We start from the raw sequence: 22,869 nt of genomic DNA on the forward strand, positions 1-22,869 counted from the left end.
AAACTTTTTTGCGATATATGGGAGTTTTTGCGAAATTGACGCGTTTCCATTAGGCGTATTTTCAATTAGCAATTTCAATTTGCGCAATTTGAAGGGTAATGGAAACGCGCCTATATGTTTTTTTTCATGTACTTTAACTTGTCAGGCTTTTATAAGTTGCTAGTCATTTTATGTATAGTATTAAATGATTTCGTAAATGATTATTGCCCTTTTTTAGCGTGATCCAACTAAATACAGTGTTATTTTGGGAGCTGTCAATGAGCCCAGGCACGGGATATTGGCAGTAAGACCAAATACCTTGATCTGTGTATTGCTAATATTATTAATGGCAGTGAAAGTGAATCTAAGGTTACAATTCCTCAGGTAATCTTTCCTTCCGAGGGTGGGTTGCACCAACAAGGATTAAGCTTTAATCTAGATTAAATCAAGGTTTATCTAATAATTCCGTTGCACCAAACTTTAAACCTTGTTTAAAAATAAGCAGGCTTACATTTAAACCATCATCTTGATCCTGGATTTAATTTCACAATAAACCTGGATTAACTATTAACTACATTACATTCTTTTCTTTCTCTAATTGTAGTAATTCAAGATGATTTTCGCTGAAATCACTTTTTTGTCTTTTGCTCTTTGGGGGCTCTGAGCATTGAGCTTTGTCTTGTGCCTGAGCTGGATAAATATTGTAAGTTCCGCATTATCAAACCAACAATGTCCAGAGCAAAGAAATGTGAAAATGAAATGCAGCTAACATACTTTTGTGGGACGATGTCTGTGACTCCAGCTGGTCGGCAGTGGAATCGTCGTCGAATGGGTTGCGCAATGGGGTTATTCCTAGAATCGCCCCTGGATAATTTTTTGTGACAATGAATCTATTTCTCCAGTAGGGGGGCCACCACCAGTGAGAAATGTGTCCCTTCTCTCCTGTGCTGCATCTTTTTTCGCTTTAGCTTTGAGGTTTTTCCAGCATGTTTAGATTATTTACATTGCGCTTGTCCTTAATCCCCACAGAAGCATTGAAGTCAGCGGTTAGCTGGACCCAGGCGTCTTCTTTCTTTTTAATTGTCATGTTATCTGTCCTTTTGTCTTCGATTATTGTCCCATATTGCTCCATTAATTGATATAATAAATTTTTTTCATGGCTTGTAAAGTTTGAACTTCTAATACACTGCGCCATTTTCTCAGCCTGTATGGGTTATGCGAATGATCTGATAGCGGTTAATAACGGCAGTTTTTTTTTTAATTATTATTTAAAGTTCCATTAGGCTACTTGCAGGAGCCCTTTTGTGGTCACTCAAATGGAAACTGTAACGAGTGAAATATAACAAAAGAGTAAAATTGTTGCAGTTTAGTAAGGCTACACTGAATCAGAATTAATCGCAAGTGAAACCTTTAATCGCAGGTTAATGTTTTAATCGCAGATTTGTTAATCTGTGTTTAAAATTAAGTGTGCAGCCCATATTTAGTTGAACTATGGCCACACCGAGTGCAGCAGAGGAACTCTAGTGAGCAAGCACGTTTACTCAATTACTTTCTCCAGTTCCCTGGGGATGAGTGGTCAGCGCTTTCACCAGCGAATCAATTCAGTCCAAGTGCCAGACAAAATAGCGCTCTAATGAAAGATAAAATGGAGGCTGTGGTGTGAAAAGGATGTGTGAGATCCAGCTGGCAGCGTTGCTGTCCTGCAGCATGGACTGAGCAAATGTGCAGAAAGTATCAAATTCTTGTAAGCAAAAACAATGGTATTAAAGATGCTTCTTTAGACAAAATGCAAAAATGCATATGGAATTTGTGGGTCATATATAGTTACTATTTGGGTAGTTTCCACAGATAAATTTTTTTTTAAGATAGCAAATGTAATAATACATTCATTATATTAAAAAAAAGAAAGAAAATGTGTGGACTTGAGAATAAGCAAAATTGCTCAAAGTCAAGTGTGTAAATTACAAATTCTTCATAAATTCAGACACGAATACACACAAACCACTCACAGGATTCCCATTGCTGCATAATTAATAATAATTGGGGAAAATAAATAAATAAACAAACTCCAAAGGGAATTAAATAAATTCTGGATATTTCTGGGACTGCTGGTCTTTGTCTACATGTCTCTATGGTATTGTAAACACGAATTATTTGGGTCAATTCTCTTGAACAACATATCAGGTTGATAAGAATATAACACAAATTGTAAATTATAGATCAGTGCTGTCATCTGTTCACTGTTGTCATTAGAATTTAATTCACAGATGTTCCAGATTAGTGTAGGACATGTCCATCTCAGAATCTCTTGGAGTGATGTTCATGTGAAAACTGATGCTTAATTTAGAATTTTCATCTTCATCTTCATCAAGTGTAATATTTAAGAATTCACATGAATATGTCTATATCTACCAAATAACCAAACAGACACACCAAAACATACAAAAACTTAATTCTGGGGCCAAAATTTGCAATAAAAAAACAAGAATACACAGAAACACATAGCCGGTATAAGGAGTATAAAACACTAATGTTAGTTCTATCAATAAATGTAAGTAATTTCAATCTTTTTTCAAATTAAGGTATAGTCGACATATAAATACGAAAAATACGCTGGAAGTGAGCGCAGTCTTACCTGGAATAAAACCACTGGTGATAAACAAATGAAGAGAAGCTAGAATGACACTTGGATTCATTTTGTGGCGTGAAAGAGGAATAAAATCTCTTCTGTGGTCTCATAAAGGCAGATGCAGCATTTCTCAGGTATTCCCATAGTTCAGTACCGTTTTGTTATCAGGCAGCGCAAGATCCATGCGCAACTCGCGAAGCGATAGAAGTGTCGCGTGCTAGTTACAGTAGTGATGACGTAGAATGTCAGTACTAGATATGGAGTACTGTTACTCGAGCTCAACAGAAAGATGTGTCGTGTGGTAAAGTGAGAGCGTTGCTGTAGTTATGAGACAAGAGTACTTAGAAAACACTACGAAAACGACTTTTGAGGTATAGTATTATAGTGTCGAGTGTGTGAACGTGAGTCACCGGCATGTCAGCTCTTGTGTTTGTCATTAAAAGTATGACATATCAAATATTAAGAAATTATATATAAGCATTTTTACATTGGTCTCAAAGTTTTGGACCTCACTATAAACAGAATATATATACACCGATTCTTATTAAATGAAAATTATTTTATTCATAGTTTTATAAAAGAATTAAGCACATTAATGCAAAGCAATAATCAGACAGCCACAAACACCCATTCAAAGAATCTTAATTACCAGAAACATAATCTGCTTAATGTTTACAATGTTTTGAGAAAATAAACATTACGGGAAACAAGCACATTACTAGTGGCTGATGCATTTGTAGCACTAAAAAAAAAACCCTGAGGATGAAGGGTTCACATAATGCTGTAATGTAATTACATCAGCAAAACCCTATCCTAGTCAGATGAGATGTGAGGTTGACTTTGATTAAAGTTTTATAAGAATCACCAGTCACATATTGTTGAACACTTTAGAAACAAAATATATTTCTATCAATCTCTTAGATCAATAGCACTGAATTTATTTCGTTTTCCATTAGGCAAACCTTTAACAATAAGGTCTTCCAAATTAACAACTTGAAAATCCTACAAAAATAGATATGCCCACACTTTTACATTTTTAAATGTTGCCGTATATTTTGGTGTCAAGAGAGATTAATTTTAAATAAAAAGTGGTTAACCTCCTCGAAAAAGACCAAACCTTATTACAAGCCAGGTTGAGTAACCTTTATCATTTACACCCACAGAAGCATGCTTGCAACTTACAGACTAAGGCAGTCCATGGGAACAATAAAAATACTGGACTTACAAAAGGTATACACACAGTTACACTAAGATTTAAAAACACTGACTGAAAAAGAACTGTCAAAAGAAAATGTTTACATTTTGAAATCTTCATGAATTGTTTGGTGGCCAGAGTACACTGTAGGCTCAAAACACACAACACAATATTACATTTTAGCTTTGAATGGACCAGATGATACTTTACAATATAACTTTTTAACTTAATAGAGGGAACATGCCAGATTTGAGAACTTTTACATTTGTCTAAGTATCTTGGGCAGATGAAATCGACAGGTGCATTCAAAGAGATACTTTAATAATTAAAGACACCCACATTCATTTCTAGAACTACAAAACAGGATTTGAAAGGGGAAAAAAGCTCCTACACAAACACACAAGGGAATGCTTTAATTCACAAATATTGTGCCTAAATATGCATCGAAAATTCTACCACGGCCTGAAACAGCCATTTAATTGGAGTGCTGAAGGTCAATCCAATCAAGACTCATGTTATTTCTGCAGAACTGATTGAGAATAATTTATCTTGATATTCAGTGACTGATAACATACTCTTGCAGGTACGACTGAGTAAGGCTGCGGAGTTCCTCTAAAGCATAGTCCTCTGGCATGGGTAGACGTCCAATGTGTGGAGCAAGCTGGCAAAGAGGGATGTGTCGGGGATCTGGGGTGCCTTCACCACCTTGCTGGAGACTCAAGACCACCCGAAGGATGTTAGCCACACGTTTGGCCATCTCTATAAGGCAAGAGAGATGCAGGGTTACAATTCTACAGCAATTATGTGGATTCAAATTGCAAATCAAACGAGGTTTTAAACTAAAGTTATAAAGCTATAAAAGGTATAAAGTTCCCACAAAACACAGCCAATGATTTTCAGACCTGATTGCGCAAGTCGGTCTTTAGCTTTGGAGCAGGGGAGGCGCTCTATTCTGCTGCAGAGAGACGTCACCTCTGTATGCAGGCGCTCCAGCTCATAACCTGGGCTTTCCGTCTAGAGATAAAAGTAGAAGACAATCACATTAGTAGTTTCTTAAACTTTTGTTATAGTTGAGCAACATACTATCCTGATCAGCAGGATACCTGTTGGATGTCCTGCAGTGTCTGAATGACATGGATATAATCAAGAAAGACTCGTCCAGACGTGTCCCAGTCCTGAATCTGAACACTGCGCTCTGGCACTGCTAACCCCTCTAGGAATTCCAGAAGGTACTTATGATTATCGTTAATGATGCAGTCTGAGGAAAAAAGACAGGAGGATGGAATTAGTACAGTTAGTACAATCATACAGTTTCATACAGAATTCATCAGCAGCTGCTAAAGAACAGAGCGTTCAATCATAAAATATGGATTTACGTTTTTCCTTTGACAAAACCTATAAATTACAAAAAGTATAGTGTCTAATTTTCATAATCTGGGGGACCAAATTTAATTTAAGTTACTACCCAGACTCCAAAACATAGCTAGAAAATGCTTAAATCATGCAGCTTCAGTCAGATTTACTGAATAGAAAGTGTTGTTTGAGTTTAACAATTGTCAAGTAGTTCCTTTTTTTGTTTCATAAAAGTCTATACTGAAAATTATTATACATTACAGAGCATTTTACAGTTATTTTCCTGATGACTTCAGTGTCCGATACAGCAAAGAAATGCTCAGAGTTGAAACCACTTGCAGTTCTGCTTATGTGTACAATGTAAATATGTTGTCTAGAACTGGGCAGCAAAATGAATGTGTAGCTTGCATTGCTGCAGACGTGACATTTTTTAAAGAGGCATTAAACGTGTGTTTGTGTGCTTTTTGCTTATTCAAACCTGAGGCCAGGTGCTGGATGACCAGCCGATGGCAGTGATTCCAATGGCCGGCCTTGTAAAGGTGCAAAGCCTCACTACGTTTGTCTCCCTCTCTACAAGCACGGATGGCCTTGGCCTGATGGATCCACTGGATGGGGATCAGCAGCTTTTCCGTGAGAAACTGCTCTTTCTCCATTGACTCTTCTGTCTCCTCAAGGGAGCAATGCAAGTTCAGCATCTCTCTCACTGCACTCTCTCTACGCCTGCAAGCATTTACATAAAATGGAAATCATCTCATGTACAGTCACTCAAGTCATCCTGATCCTATCAAACCCAGACCTGCCAACCTTCGATGGCTAATGTCAAAATCGTAATTGCACAATGTGCAAAATGCTAGACTTCACGTTAAATATTTTTCATAGGCTAGTACTCAAGAGTCTGCACTTAGTTTGTGATATTCCTGTCATACAGTATTTTAGAGTAAACAGTAGGAATGCAACAATACAGTTAGCCCAAGGTTCAATAAATACCTCAGGTTTTTAAACACAGTTTTCAGTTTGGTTCTGATGGTTTGGCACAACAGAGTTTTTTAGCTATTTTAAATGCTATTTAAAAAAAAAAAAAACTCCAGTATACTTCAAGTAAAACTCCATTGGCCATTATTTAGTGCTATGAACACATGTAATGTCGGTTTAATTCATACTGGATACTAGAGGGCGCCCCTGTGCAGAAAGTCCACATATGCATCACCGAAGAAATAGAGCTCATGACTCCAGGAAATACCGTGTTTCCTCATCTCAGCGCATGACTCACGGACACAAACAGAGCCAGTTTGGAGAGAAATTAAAAAACACGGAAAACGCTCTGATTGGTTGAACTCCTCGTCTTTTTCTGTTGCTTATTTACTGCGCATGGACAGGTCACCAGGTTTTTGCGTAGTTTAAGAGTGACAAATCATACCACTGTACTTTAAGGTCAAAATGCGTACCCGCTGCGCAAAATGTGTACAGGTTGGCAGGTCTGCAAACCTATCAAGAACTAAATGAGTACTCCGAACAGAGCAGACACTTACCCAGAGTCAGGTATGTGCAGCAGCACGAAGATAGCCATCTCCCATAATCCCGCACTCTCCAGCTGGGCAGCATAGCTGGCATGAAGCAAGCCCTGGCATGAGGTGGACAGGTGGTTGTAGTTAAGAGCTTGCAACACGTTCCACAGGTGCCAGCTCAGCCGGTAGTCCAGATGATCAGCAGTTACTGTGCTGGGATCAAGTAGCTGTTGTAAGCTGTAGTGCCTAAAGAGAGGAAAAGATAAATTCAGCCTGCATATATACACAGCAGTGGACACCATCTTTAATTAAAAACCAGGAAACAAAGAGGACACTATTACAAACCTGTCACTGTAAAGTTTGAGCAGGTGGAAGCAGATGTCATAGAGCGGCTTTTTGGAATCCGTCTCATTCATCTCTTCATCCAAACCCAACAACTCGACTTCATCTATGTAAGGAGGTAAAGGAGGGCAAGCATACCTTTTCACTTCCTCTGAACCCTGAAACACACAAATACAGTTACAGCATTTTAGAATATATAATTACACAGTTCATCAAGAATCGGTGGCATCTCTCAACAAGGGGGTGCAGAAACATGGTGTATTTGCTGTTGCTAGTTCCCATGGTGCGTAATTCTATTTAAATCCAATTCTTCAAAAACACCTTCTTATTGCATTGACATTAAACAAAAGTCACTGACATAAGGGCTTTTAACACTTATAAAAAAAAATTTAAAAAAAGTTTAGGGTCAGTAAGTTTTTGTTGAAAAAAAAAATTTGAATACTTTTATTCAGCAAGGATGCATCAAATTGATCAAGAGAGACAGTAAAGATGTTTGTTACAAAACATTTCTGTTTCAAATAAATGTTCTTTTTAACAACTTTTCCAACATCAATTAAAATCAAATCAGCATATTAGAATGATTTATGAATGATCATGGACACTGAAGCCTGGAATAATGGCTGCTGAAAATAGCAGCTTACATAACATTACATAAAATTACAATTTAAAATATATTAAGATAGAAAACAGCTTTTTTATTGTCATATTTCACAGTATTACAATATTTTTGATCAAGCAAATATAGCCTTGGTAAGCATTAGTTAATTCTTACAATTTTTTTTTTTAACTTGCCTATTCTAATTATGAAAAGTTATAATTTTGTCAAAGAAACTAATATATAACCCAAAAAAAACTAGTGTGATGTGAGGTACCTGAAATGCAGATTCATATTTGGAGAGGGCATCAGCTACAGATGCAGTAGGAGGCAGCATGTACCAGAGATGAACAGCAACACACCGCTTCCAATCGAGCTCAGAGCACACATTTATACAGCTGTCTGATGACTGCCACACCTTTATTACCAAAAATAAAAAAATTTTTTTTTGGTAAATTTGGTAAATGATTTTGGTAAACCAAAAACATCAAGATTTTATGGCATTTTATTTACTTACTGGTTTGCCTGCAAGCAAAGCAAAGATTCGCAGCCTCTCCTCCTCTATGAAGGAGTCCGTCTGCATGCTGTTCCAATCACTGAGCTGCAGAGCCAATAGATCTCTACAAAACTGAGAGCCCACAGCCTGTGACAGCAACAGAGCAAGACGATGGTCCCCTACACACACACCATCTTTATTAGAACCACATATGTTGTTGTACAGCATGCAACTTGACATTAAGCTTTTAGGAACAAAAAAATGTGCACACTCACCACTCTTCTGGGACAGTTTGCAGGCTTTGCTTATGCAGTGGCCAGTAAGGTAACTGAATATGGCCTCAGCATGGTTGCGCTGAAGGGCTCGGCCCACCTCCTCCTCAATGCACTCGGCCGCACACTCAGAGAGCCAGTGCGAGAAGCTCCTTCGCCTCTCAAGCTGCAGCTGGTAGTCTGAGTATTGCTCAGTCTCCGCATCCCGGTCACCCAGACGACCAAAAAGAGCAGCACACAAAGTCCAAACTTGGCGCCAATGGGCCAGACCAGCTAATGTGGAAAATAAAAATGATTTAATATATAATAAGCATATGTATTTTTTTTTAATTTAATTTTAAAATGATTCAATTCATTAATTTTTATATATACACAAACACTACTGTCTAAACTTAAGGTTGGTAAGATTAAAAAAGCGCACAGAAATTTAAAGAACAGCATTTAGAATGTATTAATTTAGAAATTGAAATTGTAGCATTGTAGCGGTTGAGATGTTAAACGAATCGCGATACATTCATTTAAACTCCTACCCCCCAATTGTATCTCTGAGGGGAACTGTCTTTAGAAAAGTTTAGATGGTATTTTCTTCTCATCTCGCCTCTGTATAAAACATATTAAAGTAGTGTTCGTAAGTGCAGTGCTGCTTTGTTTACAGCTGTAAACAAGGAAAAGCTATATTGCTGCTGTTCTATAAGCGCCACCTGCTATCAGAGAGTGAATTTGAATTTTCTTTCAGCCCATGTGCTGTTTCTGTTTCGAGCTATGCTTTATGTAGTATAGTATCACAAATCTAAAGTCAGACCATTCTGTTTTTGCTTCAAATTTCGAAATTATACAATCTAATTTAGATTAAAACCTGCTCATCTTTGTTTGGAGCATGATAAAAATATAATGGTTGCCTCAAATTTTAAAATGGAAAGAGCACAGGCAAAGCCTTAGCTTGTTTATATGAAGAGATTTATATGATTTGTATTATTTATTTGATTTGTTTTAAAATTTAAATTTAGTTTTGTTATTTGACATTTGTCTTAAATCTCATTTTGTAAAAAAATTTATAAAAAAAAAAAAATGTATTATGAATCGTATCGCATCGTGAGTTAAGTGTATCGTTACATCCCTACAATGGGGTCCATTAACTGCTTGAGCAGTCGTGGCCTAATTGGAGCAGGGGTCTTCAACTAAAATTGCTTGAGGTCCAGTAATGAACCCTCCTCAGCAGCCGAGTGCCGGACAATTATATAGAAAAACATGAATTGATGTTTTTTGCCAGACCAGGGTATCTGCAGAATATTTAACTCAAATTTAAGACTTTAAGACCTTTAAGACCTGCACAAATAAAATTAAAATGACTGTAAAAAGCATGATTTACAATTCAGATACAGGTTTTCACAAAAACAAAGTTTTATAAACTTCACATTTCAGTCTTTAAACAATTTTTTTAAGAAAAAGGTGTCAAAAGTATCAATTATTAATTTAAACAATTATCATCAATCGTTATATTAAATAACAAATATATTTTACGGTCTTAATTGTTTAAATTTTTATAATGCATTATCTTCTTGTCGATACAACAGTTCAGATTTACAAATCTACGTTTTTGATTTTAACATTGGTCTGAACAAAAACAGCAGACAGGTTTATTAAAAATGCAAGTCATTCTCTGCCAGCAGGAGGCACTTTCTACCAGCAGTTTCCCCGGTAATGGCAGTACACAAAGCATGCAGCAGCTGACTGAAACATGCAGCGCTCATATTTATTCAATGAAATCACAGCCTTTTGAAGTTTAATTGTCACTTTAAGCCACACTTTGTGTTTCGGTCCCCAAATTTAAGACCTCCTAAAATCATAATTAAAGGCACAATATGTAATTTTCGTCGCTAGAGGGCGCGTATTCAAAATAAACAAAGGCGTAGTTTGATGACGCTGTGACTGAGTGTGGAATCATGGGAGTTGTCGTCTTCATCCCACCTTTGGTGTTTCCATATTTTCTACAAAACCGAAAATCGAGGGGTTATGACATCATTAGCAGGCGACACAATGACACTATGGAAACGGTCCATGTCACTAGTTAAAATTGCTTATTTCTCTGGATTTAAACATTCTTTGAAACATTTGGGATAGTATAAGTACACAAGTCAGCAAAATATATTACACTGTTCTAGTGGTTTTTGGATATTTTAATAATTTTATTTTTTACATATTGTGCCTTTAAGACTTTCTTGTACCATTTAAGACTTTATATGGCCTTAGATTTGATACAACTAAATAGAAGACTTTAAGGACCCGTCAACTTTCCACATTTTTGAGAATTAATTTTTTTCACTCACTGAAAGTTTAATCTGTCTGCGTGCCACTTTCTGCTCTCTTCACTGCACACACGACTGCATGTCTGAACGTTACGCAACAGTTAACTTAAAAGTAGTAGCAACCTGTGGTACTGTAGGACCCAAACTTTACTGAGCTGACCTTGATATGCTTGATATAAATTTGATTTTATTAGAAAACAGCGTTTGGCATTTATTTATTTCATAATGTCAAAAGGCTTAACGGTCCGGATTCGGACCTGGAGTCTGCCAGTTGGCGACCCCTGGGTTAGAGAGTCAGACTTGTAATCCAAAGGTCAGGTGTTCGAGTCGCGGTACCGCAGGGATTGTAGGTGGGGGGAGTGAATGAATAGAGCTCTCTTCCACCTTGAATACCACAACTGAGGTGAGACCCTTGAAGCAAGGCACTTAACCCCCAATTGCTCCTCAGGCACAGGAGCAAAAATGGCTGCCCACTACTCCACGGTGTGTGTGTGCACTTGGATGGGTTAAATGCAGAGCACAAATTCCAAGTATGGGACACCATACTTGGCTAAACGTCACTTCACTTTCACAATATTCAAAATATCTTCTAGGTTTGGAACAACTTAAGAGTAAGTAAATGACAGAATTTTCATTTTTGGGAAAACTATCCCTTTAAGATTTATAAAACAGCATTTATAAAACTGCATACCATCCCCTCCTCCTATATCTGTGTTGACCTCCACAATCCATTCTGCATAACCATGCAGAGCATCCACTCCTTTTGCAGGCTGGATGAAGGGACAGGAATGCTCGGTGTTGATTGTGCTGTGCTTTAGACCAATCTCCAGTGGTCTGTGATACAAAGTAAGGCTCTCTGCTGACTGTTTGGGCTCCAGGCCGATCACCTGCTCCATACGCACTTTAAATGGACTTTCAGTGATCCTGGTATGATGCAACAATAGAAAAAATGTGAGAAAAATTCTGCTGCACTTTAGTTGTGCATTGTTTGCACTGATAAGATATGGAAAGCTAAACTTACGGTTTGCTTTTAGCAGGTTTGGGTAAGAAGCCAAATCCCATGATCTCTGCTGACTGCTCCTTCATTGCCTCTGTGACACTAAGTGGATCTCCACAGTGCACCAGTGTCCAGTTGGGACCCCAGCCCACTCTGAAAGATCGCCCTCTGAACAAAGCAGAGTCCATTAGCAGATGGCCTTTTCCTAGAGTTATGGAGCTCTCCAGAGGTACTGGCCCCCCTAGCCTGCGGGCCCCCACAGTTCGAAGAGTAGGTTCTGGGGGAGGGGCCGGCAACAGAAAGGAAGGACCCAAAGGCCATGGAGATTCTGATGCTAGTGACTTGCTAAGCTTCTGAGGTATTCCTCCAAAAGGAGCCTCTGGCAACTGGGAAAAAAGCCCTCCTCCTGAGGTGAACTTGGTTTGTAAAAGGGCTCCAACTGTGATAGAAAAGCCATAATATCAGACATGTTAAAGAAGTATATTTCCCACAAGTATGTAAACTGCGTTATATGCATTAGGCTGGCATACTTGATGGCCGTCCAGCTCCAGAAAGCAAAACTTTGGGGGAAGCCACATCCTGTACGAGCTTTGAAGAACCATGCTCTTGAAATAAATCACATTCATCATCCTCTGCAAAGAGAGAGGCCTTCATAATCTGTATAGAAAACAAATCAAAATTGATTAAAACAACAGAATATGACTGGTTTCCAAACAATGACTCAATTACACACGCGCTACCTGTAAGGTATGAGGGTTGATGCCCATTGAGGAAGCAATCTGACTTGATGCAGACACGGGCTCGTGCTCGGCAGGAGTCTCAGATCTCAGCTTGTTCTCCTCCAGAGTTCTCTCTCCATCCTCTTCACCCAAAACACTGTCTGCCGGGTGCTCTTGAGTAATGTCAGCCATGTCACTGTCCAACTCCGACACACGGCTGAGCAGCTCAAGAACTGCTGTACTCTATCCACATGCATACAAAGAGATCAAGTCAAGTCTTCATTCTTGATCCGAGTGCAGAGTACGGTTAAAAAAATTTTTTTCATCCCTATCAGACCACTTCCACAATGTTAAAGTTGACAGAAAGCAAACTTTCAAACAGAAATCAATTTTTACCTAAATAATTTGACAGGCATCAAGATTCCAGCTGCTGCCTATTCAAAACATTGCTATGAAAGCATTGTGTAGCCATGAAATGTCCTGACACAAACATGTTATCTTTATTGCACCTTTATTTATCAATAAAATACATGACAAAAATCTAATCAAATTCACACACTGCCACTCATACATGTTTCACTGCTATACTTCCAACTAAAACAATCTTAAACCTCACAAGCTCATATTTGTAGAATCTCTCAGATCAGACACTTTTAATTACTACATGTAATGTTATTTAAATCACCTGCTAAAAGTAAATCTAAAATACAAAATGATCAAACAAACTCTTTGCTTGTGTTCCACAAATATCATAGCATACAAATATACTTCATATTTTGGCAAAGATAAAAGAAACCAAGCATAATGCTTGGCTGCATCTTATTCCACTCAAAACACATTCAGAATTACCCTTGTATTTTCATTCTGTGTAAACAAAGCAATGTTTTCATTAAAGTTGTAACAATTTATATTTCACTGAAAATGAAAAGTATAGTCTTTACACTTTAAGCACCTGCTAATCTCAGCTGCAAAGAAATACAGTCAGCTTTACAAACTATAAATATTAGATAAAAGGCAACTCCCTTTGTTATATGAACTTTCTCTGTAAACTCTTAATATTTAAAATGTGTGCACAGCATTTCAATAACTTCCAATCTCTTGGCATCACAACTGAAAAGCATTTGAACCACTAAACCCTCTTTGCTCTCTCCCTGCTGCTAGTGTTGATCTGGACTGTGGGGAGCACAGCAGGTTTGAGTGAATTTGAGTGGCCCTCGGAGACCAATGTGTGTCAGACCCAGTGCGTTCCTCAGTCTACCTGAGCCTGTGGTGCCATCTGCTGCTGGGTCAGTGGAAGCTGTGGGATCCCAGGTGGAACACCGGTCTTCAGCTTCTTCAGGTCAAGCTTGGTGGGGGGGGCTTCCTCTTCTTCATCAGATTCCTGAAGTCCGTACTTTGAGAAGTGGGCCACCTGTAGAGGAGATTTTGGTTACATTCTAAAGATTTACACATGACAACAGCTAACTATGTAATACAAGATCAGTCAGAAAAAAAAAAGTGGATTGAATATAGAGCAGTAAATGGAATGTGGAGTAGACGCTCATACCTCAAAGACCCAGGAGCCTGTTTCGGGTCGGTATTCCAAGAAGCGGGCACCCTGTTTACGCGAGGCTGCCTCAAGCCGGCCCTCATAGTTCATCTCAGTCAGCCTCTCTGGACTCTTAATCTGAGAGCATGTTGTCTTGTCATTAGGCCACACGCCATCTAGAGTCACCTCAGCACGTCTGCATGTTACAAGAAACAAAATACATAGGAACAACTAGCAGAAACTCAGTTTTAAAGAGCGACCAAAGTGGTTGAGGAAGATGCAAAAGTGGTTGAGGAAGATGCAAAAGTGATCCATGCACATTACCTGTTTAGTCCCTCTCCAACAGAAGGCTTGTCTTTGTCATCAGGGTACACGATTATTTCCTTACGCCTGAAGTGCACAATCTCATCCAGGTTCATGTTGGTGAGATTCACCTCACCAGAGAAGAAAACTGATCCATAGCCTGCAAAAAACACATTGTTGTCATGCTCCACTCACGTGCTACTTACAATATCATTTGTTCTTACACACAATTGCGCTTCAATACTTTTACCTTTCCTGCCAACAGTGAAGTTCTCCACAATACACTCCCCATTCTCATTCAACATCCTTCCCAGCTCTTCCATTGATGGGATGGTGTAGTAGCCCACACGGGTAAGAACTATACCTGAGAGAGGACATAAATAGCTCAGAATAAGATTTGTAGCCTATCAAGTACAGTGTATGTTTTGAAGAATGTCAACCGAGAAGCATACCAGCTGGGTGAGGTGGTTTCTGAGCCTCCAGCTCCTCATCTCTCTCCTCCTGAATAGAATCCTCTGCCAGAGAGATGTCCTCGCTGCTGGCCTCCAGGCCATTGCGATGACTGGCAGTTCCCCGCATGTTGAACTCAGAGATTGTGTCCTGTAGCAAGGGGCTCGGCTGGGCGTGTGGAATTGGTTTGGTGATCGGATTGGTGTAGAACTTGGAGACCTCCAGATCATCCTCCTCACTTCGCTCCACAGTTACTTTTCTGGTCTCTCTTTCATCTATACTCAGACTGAAGTGTGACAGGAAAATGTTCAAATTTATGGTTGAATCTCTACTAACTTCAGCGATTAAGAACTAGTGTAAACTTACCTGAGCCCGTTTTGTGGGTACTCTGAAGGGGAGGCCAAGTCATCAGCCTCTCTGTTCACAGAGTTGTTATACAGACTGCTGTTATTCAGATTCTTCAAAACAAGCTTCTTTATGCTCTTCCTAAAACAAAACATGCAGACAGAAACACTTTAGTTAGTGCACTACAACTTGAGCTACATGTGCACTAAGAGTAGCTGGAGTTATGAAGTCAGATTCTTACCTAGGCATGAAGGCTCCATTGTTAAGAGAGGGTTCATCATCATCAAGTCCATCAAAGAGCTGAGATTTGGAGGAGCCTGATGAGGACAGAGCTTTGGGACGAACACGGGTGGCAGGACGAGGAGTCAGTTTGTACTGAGTAGGGGTAGTCAGGGCTTTCTGGGCAGCTGGATTTGTGGGCTTTAGACGCTAATGATGGAGAAGATACGTTAGCAGTGCATGTACTGTGCTAAATGGTAAGAAACAAGTCGTCTTTTATTGAGCCACTCACTAATCTTTTCAAAAAACAAATACATATAAGGACCACGTAAACTGTAAAATCAAACCTCTTCCTTCTTCTTAGGGTCTGACAGTGGATTTCTGAAGAGCGGTGAGTCTCCAAAAGGAGAATATGCCAATGCATTGATCTGCTGTTGGAGGACGGCCTGCTGCGCAGCTGATGCATTGGGGTCAGTCAGAGCTGCGAACAAAACATAGTATAGCAGTTATTTATTTTACAGAATTTCAAAGAGATCCGTCTCGCATGAAGACCTCAATTTAACATGATTACAACCAGTTATAGGAATTAAATCATTTATGAAGCATTTGCACTGACCCACAGGCTGTTGAGGAGCACCAAAATTCAGAGTGTTGGCTCCGGTGTTAAAGCCTCCAGTCCCAAAAGTGCCCACTGACCCCAGGGTGGAGCCCAGCTTGTTCTGGTTGTTCCCAAACAATGATGTCTGGCCAGTTCCTACAGCTGAAAATACAGACTAATACTTAGAAGCCATGTTTTCATTCTTACAATAACAAATAACAACAAAAATCATGCAGCCTAAAACACACCTCCTCCAAAGCCAGTTCCCAGTCCTGTTCCCAGGCCTGTCATAGCAGTTTTGTTCCCAAAGAGACCCCCACCAGTACCAGTTGCTCCGAATCCTAAAAATACACCAACATTGACATTTGAGAATAAATATATTGTAATTTCTAGGTCAGATCAAATTGCACACTGGAGAAATGAAGCCCATCACATTCACCACCAAAACTGAGAATTAATTTGATTACAGCAAACACTAGTCAGCATTAACATTATTCAACTTTATTGTTCAAGACTTACCAAAGGTTGAGGTGTTCGTGTTAGTCCCTAGAGTGAGTGTAGGCTTATTTGCAAACAGACCAGTGCCTGTTCCAAAGGAGGGTGCGCTAGTGGTGGTGGTGGTGCCAAATCCAGCCGGCTTATTGCCAAAAAGATTCTGTGAAATAAAGAGAACAAGTTAATCATTTAGAAAAACAATGCAAAAAAATTGTAATTTACATTTGAACACGTTGAAAATCTAAAAATTGACTTTTGAAAAATACAGAAAAGGGGAAAAAAATGAGAGCTAACTGTAGCCTCTCCAGAAGTCACCTGTGTACCGACATTCCCAAAGCCGGGGTTAGTTTGGCCGAAAATTCCTGTGCCGAATCCTGTGGCCGTACTTGTGTTAGTGTTTCCAAACAGTCCTCCAGCCTGAGAGGCAGCTGTGTTGCCAAACAGCCCCTTATAAATAAAATATTGGATTAAACATAGAATTAACCTGATGTAAGATTAATAAAATCAGTTAAGAATATTTAGTTAATCAGTGTAGACATTGACTACACCTGCTGGAACTCACCATGCTGTTGCTGTTGCCAAAGGAGAAAGTGTTATTTTGGGTGGTGGTAGCTGAGCCAAATGGCTTGAAGAGACTGGAACCTTGCTGCTGCTGTTGCTGTTGCTGTTGCTGTTGCTGCTGCGGCTGGCCAAACAAACTTCCTGTGGTTGTACCAAAGCCCCCAGTGCCTGCAGTGCAAACACTTAGCACACTTAAGACAAAAAAATAAAATCTAAATAAACAATTAAGGTACAACCACTTACTTGTGCCAAATGAGGTCTTGTTCTGGCCGAAGCTGAAGCCAGTGTTTGGAGTTGAGGCTCCAAAGAGTCCAGTGCCAGTACTGGGAGTAGCTGCGGCTGCCGCTCCAAAGAGACCACCTGTGCCAGCTGCCATGGGGTTGGAAGGACCCTTCCTTCCTGCCTGGTAATCCTCAAGCCTTAATTCCTAAAATCAAGGAAAGAAAGGTACAATTATTTCATCATGGCTTTAAATTCTCAAAACTCCAGACAACAGATGTGTTACATATTTTGTTCTCTGCAGACAGTTTATCAAAGCACCTGGCAAACAGTGCTTGACAATTATTTCAGCAGGCTGCCAAGTACTAAAACAACTATCACAACAAGAGAATTCAACCTACCTCTAAGGATTTGTTCTCGTATTCCTTCATGGCAGTGATACACTGGTGTTTGGTGTTGATGCTGGTTGTCACACCTCCTTTTACCATTGTGTCACTCCCAGTTGGTGGCTGCAGCAAAACACAAAAGATTTTGGTTAAAAACCATGTATGAAAAACAGGTAGCTAAATTACCAGTATGAAGAAGAAAAAAGTATAATAATTTCTAAACGAACATTGAATTTGATTGTTGTGCCAGGGGGAGCAGCAGTGAAATTTGATGACCCAAACAAAGAGCCTGATGTTCCTCCAAAAGGGTTGGATGTTGTGTTGGTTGTCCCAAATAATCCAACGCTACTGGTGCTGGTACCGAAAGCTGCAAAGCAATTCAAAGTTACTTAGGTCCATTATGTTTAAGTTATTCTTTTAATCCAAGACACTACTTCTACAACAAATCAAACAATTTATAGCTACACTGGAATGTTGCAGGAAACTTACTGCCAAAAGCAGCTGGTTTGTTGGCAGCAAAGGCATTATTCTGCTGGGAAAACAATCCTCCACCTCCAGTGTTGGTGCTTCCAAAAAGGCTGTTTGATGTGCCACTGGTGGCACCAAACCCAAACCCAGTACTGGTGGAGGATGTGACAGGCTGACTGAAGGTGCTTGAGCCAAATAGGCCACCTTGAGGACAGACACAAATATTTAAATACAAATCACACACTGTTGACCAAATACAACATTCTTATGGGACCACTCGTTTCTTATGTGATAGCACATCAGTTTGCAATGCAATCTATCCTCAAAACCATCTTCAAATCAATAATATTCAGCTAAGTCTTCTCAGTGAGTCACCACTTGACTGAATTTGATTTGTTCATCTTTAGCGAATTCACTTTTGAGATGACTTAGTCAACAGCAATTTTTTTTTGTTCTGTTACAGCTTGAGTCGCCACAATCATGCTCTATTTTGCAAATGACTAACATGCAGAGTAAACTAATCTTCTCAACCTGCAGTGCTCAAATCAGTGAGAACAACTGGTCTTGCAAAGCCAACCTGCAGGATTGCATTGTCATGTTACACATATAAATGATAGCACAATCTTAGATAAGGCTCAACTACAAGCAAATAACTCTTAATAAAAAAATAAAAAATACAAACTTTTGTTTTTTACTGATAGATTCTATGAGCATTTAAAGATGGCTGTGAGATTCTGCATACACCTTCTGCTACAGAAAACAGCATACCAGGTTTGTTCTGGGTGGTCCCGAACAGTCCTCCTGTGCTGTTTGTTGTCCCAAATGCTGAAGATCCAAAGCCCCCTGTTGCTCCAAATCCAGCATCTGATGACAAAGGTAACACAAAATTCTTATTTTGTCTCTGTACAATATTAATTCTTGTTTCTCTAATTTTTTTACATATAAAATACCTTAGCATATATATTAACTTACTTTGTTGCCCAAATGTTGAAGTAGTCCCAAATCCTCCTGTCCCTCCCCCAAAAGGAGCACCAAAAGATTTGTTGAACATCTTGCACTGCTATAGAGCCTGCATATGTCTGCACAAAAGACAAAAGCTTTCATTTCTAGCACAGCAAATACACTTCAGCTGCTTTACTAACAATCAATCTTTTCAATATCTAAATGTCTTATTATTAGGTGTTCCAATATTGTTTTGATCACTACCATGCTCAATTTTTCCTTTAATCTTTAGAATTTGATTTCCTATGGCCTGTGACAATATTACAATGACTAAAATAGTTTGTTTCCATAAATATCCCTGACTGGTGTTCCTGCTAGGGATAAATGCTGAAAATTATTAGATGAAAAGTGTAAAAAAATAAATAAAAAAAACTGTTGTACACAATCTTCCACATGACTTCTGCCCTAATAGTTCTGATCAATATTGTGGTACACTTCTTTTTGCTAAGACATCTTTGAAGGTTTTCAAAGTCAATTCAAGAATATATTTGATATTGTCAGTAATATTTCAAGATGAACATACACTGGACTGAAGCAATGTAGGTTTACTTTATTATCCACACATCTTCCCACTCACATTTTAAAAAAAAAAGAAAAACCACGTTAAAATGTCATCATTGTATTATATTGCTTTATATGTTTTAACCATGTAAAATAACAGCAAATGCACAAATTGCATAATTTTGCTCCTAAAAACGGAAGTATTTCTTTATATGATATAATACATAAAAACATATGCAAACTTTTTTGGATTTTTAAACAAACCGTCCCATTTAAAAGCATTTGCTTATTTTGACTATTATTTCATGTTTTAGGTTTTGCAGGGTTAATAAAGTTGATTTTATGAACTCTGAATGGTTGCTTATACTTATGTTAAGTAAACTGAATGTTTCTTTTTTATTTTCACTACTTACTTTTTTTTTATTTCAATATTAAGCTATTTAAATAACATTTATGTCATTTTTCTATAACTACACAGCCAAAAAGTCTAACTGGACATATTGAGATACTACAGCTGCGTATTCAATAAGAACATTTCTATTTGCATAATTCATTTTCCTACTTGTTCATATATCCATACAAAAATAAATGTGCTTCCACGAGAATTCTAACCGCGCCAGTAAACAGGTTTAAAACCTTAAAGGTAAAGCAGGGAGAAATGCGAGAACACGAATATAAATTTCAAAACAGCACAAACATACACATCATGTGTCCGATACACATGATGTGCAGTAAAGAGACACGTCTCGGTTATTGTTAAATAACTCGTGATGTCTGTTATTGTTCATGCTAGTTTTGACGTCTATTAACAATGTTGGGCGCCAGAAATTTCACGTGCCAGTTGACTTAGGGCCTGTGGAATTGTGTTGTTAGATTTTTTGTGGTTTTATGACTAACATCTTCCGCTCACCAACACATTTCATTATATATTTTGGTTTGTGCCGGATTAAACCTGAGAGAACCAGTTTGCACGAACAACTGCGAAACAACGCAGCTACGAGGCAAAAAAATAAAAGGTAACGTTAAGTTAGCCGTCATATGCTTACATTAAAGTTTCTATTTCAAATACAATTATCTGGAGCTTTAACGAGCTGCTATCAATAGATTTAAAATGTAACATGTTTCAAAAACATTTCGATTAATTTAATCTACCATACAGATATACAAATGCCAAACGCAAAGTTTCTACTTTCAAATTCACATGGCTCGCTACAAATGCTAACTTGCTAGCAATCGGGCTTGAAACGCACTTTACCCAACAAACAGATTTAAACAGACTTGCCGTTTATTCTGCGGAGATTGGTTAATCAAACGTCCAGCAAAGAATTCCTCACTCGAGTGGCTCGATATTTATAGCAAAGGTGAATCCGGAGTTGTCCGTTTTGTTGATCAACTTGCTAATTTCGGTCTCTGCTCAGTGTTGATGGAGGGAAACAACGTAGCTAGCTAGCCGATAGCAATCCGCGTCATATCTAGAGCCCAGACGTCATCACGCGTCACGTGTTTATTTCTTCCAATTCGCCTTTTCATGTAACATACGCACGTGGCGGATGTTTTTATGTAAATGTTCGTTCAGGAAAATATGTTGTTGTTGGTATGTGTAGTCCTGTATCATTACTAATGTTCATAAAGCCAAATGTCCAACCTGGAAACCGATGAGCATGCCCCTTGGACATTTGGAAAGATTAATATGAATTATAGGATTATAGGCCTATATCAAATATAGCAAGCCCATAGCAATTTTATTTTTTTTAAAGAAACATTTTAAACATAATTAATGCACAGATCGGTCAATTGACAGGTTGTTCAAAAGAAGTAATCTAGTTCCTTTACAAACGTGGTTTTTTTTTTTTTTTTTTTTTTTTTAAGAATCATACAGTTGGAGTCGGATAAACACTCGTTTAAAACATATGATCTGATATACAGAATAAGACCCTTTTCACAGCGACGTCAGCTAACTTCCGCTTTCCCGCAAAGCAGTGTATCTGTACTTCCGTTATACCTTTACACCGGAGACTTCTCAGGAAAATGTGGGAAAAACTTGAAATATGAAAGGCGTAAGTTAAGACTAATAATGTTAATGTACTTACAGTCGGGTTCTTTTGGCGAACGTTTTTCCGCATCTGCTTTAGATCCATGCGGAGGTCGGGCTGCCCGCACTGTGAGGAATTCTCAGTGCGGGTGCTTAGGGCCCGGAGGAACATCGCCCTCTGTGATTTCTCTCGGCAACGTCCCACCGCCGCCAGCGAGCCACTGGTGAGACGGCAGCCGCACATGTGCGACCGCGCAGAAAGGCGTAATTCACCCCCCCACTCTCCGATGTGCTTTACGGAAGACAGTCTTCAACCTGCCTCTGGCTCTTCGAGATTATCTCGTTCGGTACGGCGTGGAATGACAACGATCTTGACGAGGCGTTATCCCTAACGGCGTCCGAGAAGGAGAAACGCCCGAGGCGTTTAAGGATCTACGCGCGCAGATGGATTTTGCACTTAAAGCCACAAAGAAGACGGCCCAGGCGATCGGACAGAGCATGGGCGACATGGTGGTGCTCCACCGGCATCTGTGGCTGACACTCACTGAGCTTAAGGACGCGAACAGGAGGGCGCTGCTCAACGCTCCTGTATCTCCATCCGGCCTCTTTGGAGATGCAGTGGAGGCTATCGCGGAGCGCTTCTCAGAGACACAGAAACGCTCCAAGGTGATGAGTCACTTCCTGCCGCACCAGGCTGCAGCGCAGCCCCCAAAACGTAATAGATCCTCATCTGCTTCCAACCGGCCATCGAAGCGGCCCCCCTCTGCTTACGCTTCATCGGCGTCGAACCCAGAGCCTTCTGTTCGCATCAAAACTCCGTGGCAGAGGACACCGAAGGGGCGTCATGGCTTCAAGAAAGGCGGCCGTCCCGGGGGAGCTCCTCTGTCGTAGCAGAAGCCTGGTTCCTGACGGGCGGGTACAGAGGAGGAGAACGCCTAGCGGCGGGCCTGCCGCAAAGCGTCCGAGATGTTCTCGCGAAGTCCCCTTGGTGGTTGCAGGCGACTGCGAGAATGTCTGTGTTGTGTATGTTCAAAATGCAATAAAGTCTGTGACACCCTCACAAAAAGAGCTTTTTTCTCCTCCTCCAGCGATAGCGGCTTCACACTCAGCCGTGAAACCGTCAATAGAATCGGGCTTGCAGCTTCCCCGTGTTTCTGGCGATGCTCACGCCCCTGTGTCAGGTGTTGGACCCCCGCAACCGCGGCTCGCTCTCGATACCTCGCACATACGCACGTCCGTGTCACTCACACATTCAGCAGAAGGCTCGCGCTCCCCGTTAATCGGCGAGGCACGACCCTCGCTAACATACAGCGCTCCCACTCGTCCCATGAGCTTTCTGAACACGACCCTGGTATACAGCGGCGTTGCTCAGAA

General features: G+C 39.7%; 1 protein-coding gene across 1 annotated transcript; it reads right to left on the reverse strand.

The window, feature by feature from the left end:
• Positions 1-3,224: 3,224 nt before the first annotated feature.
• Positions 3,225-20,913, reverse strand: nup98 (nucleoporin 98 and 96 precursor). Its single transcript, XM_016539286.1, has 33 exons — positions 20,746-20,913; positions 18,933-19,039; positions 18,729-18,824; positions 17,982-18,164; positions 17,720-17,859; positions 17,508-17,615; positions 17,131-17,314; positions 16,889-17,055; positions 16,642-16,773; positions 16,351-16,486; positions 16,080-16,172; positions 15,850-15,993; positions 15,581-15,714; positions 15,256-15,443; positions 15,036-15,155; positions 14,672-14,955; positions 14,470-14,583; positions 14,241-14,379; positions 13,935-14,112; positions 13,647-13,799; positions 12,410-12,631; positions 12,200-12,326; positions 11,694-12,108; positions 11,364-11,596; positions 8,370-8,639; positions 8,116-8,273; positions 7,876-8,016; positions 7,007-7,161; positions 6,686-6,907; positions 5,635-5,876; positions 4,907-5,061; positions 4,706-4,817; positions 3,225-4,562 (listed from the first exon to the last, which is right to left on the reverse strand). The coding sequence occupies exons 2-33, from the start codon at positions 19,009-19,011 to the stop codon at positions 4,360-4,362; spliced, it is 5,427 nt and encodes a 1,808-aa protein (XP_016394772.1). The 5' UTR covers positions 19,012-19,039; positions 20,746-20,913; the 3' UTR covers positions 3,225-4,359.
• Positions 20,914-22,869: the final 1,956 nt, after the last annotated feature.

This window comes from Sinocyclocheilus rhinocerous, unplaced genomic scaffold, assembly GCF_001515625.1.
Source record: "Sinocyclocheilus rhinocerous isolate Xijiao unplaced genomic scaffold, SAMN03320098_v1.1 scaffold908, whole genome shotgun sequence".
Lineage (NCBI taxonomy): Eukaryota > Metazoa > Chordata > Actinopteri > Cypriniformes > Cyprinidae > Sinocyclocheilus > Sinocyclocheilus rhinocerous.

Excerpts from the sequence above, each read along its gene's own strand:
- nup98 (XM_016539286.1), bottom strand. The coding sequence starts at position 19,011 with ATGTTCAACAAATCTTTTGGTGCTCCTTTTGGGGGAGGGACAGGAGGA. Across the intron at positions 12,632-13,646 it reads AGATGGCACCACAGGCTCAG|AGTACAGCAGTTCTTGAGCT; the intron begins GTAGACTGAGGA and ends GCATGTGGATAG. Across the intron at positions 11,597-11,693 it reads AAACCTGCTAAAAGCAAACC|GATCACTGAAAGTCCATTTA; the intron begins GTAAGTTTAGCT and ends GCATCATACCAG.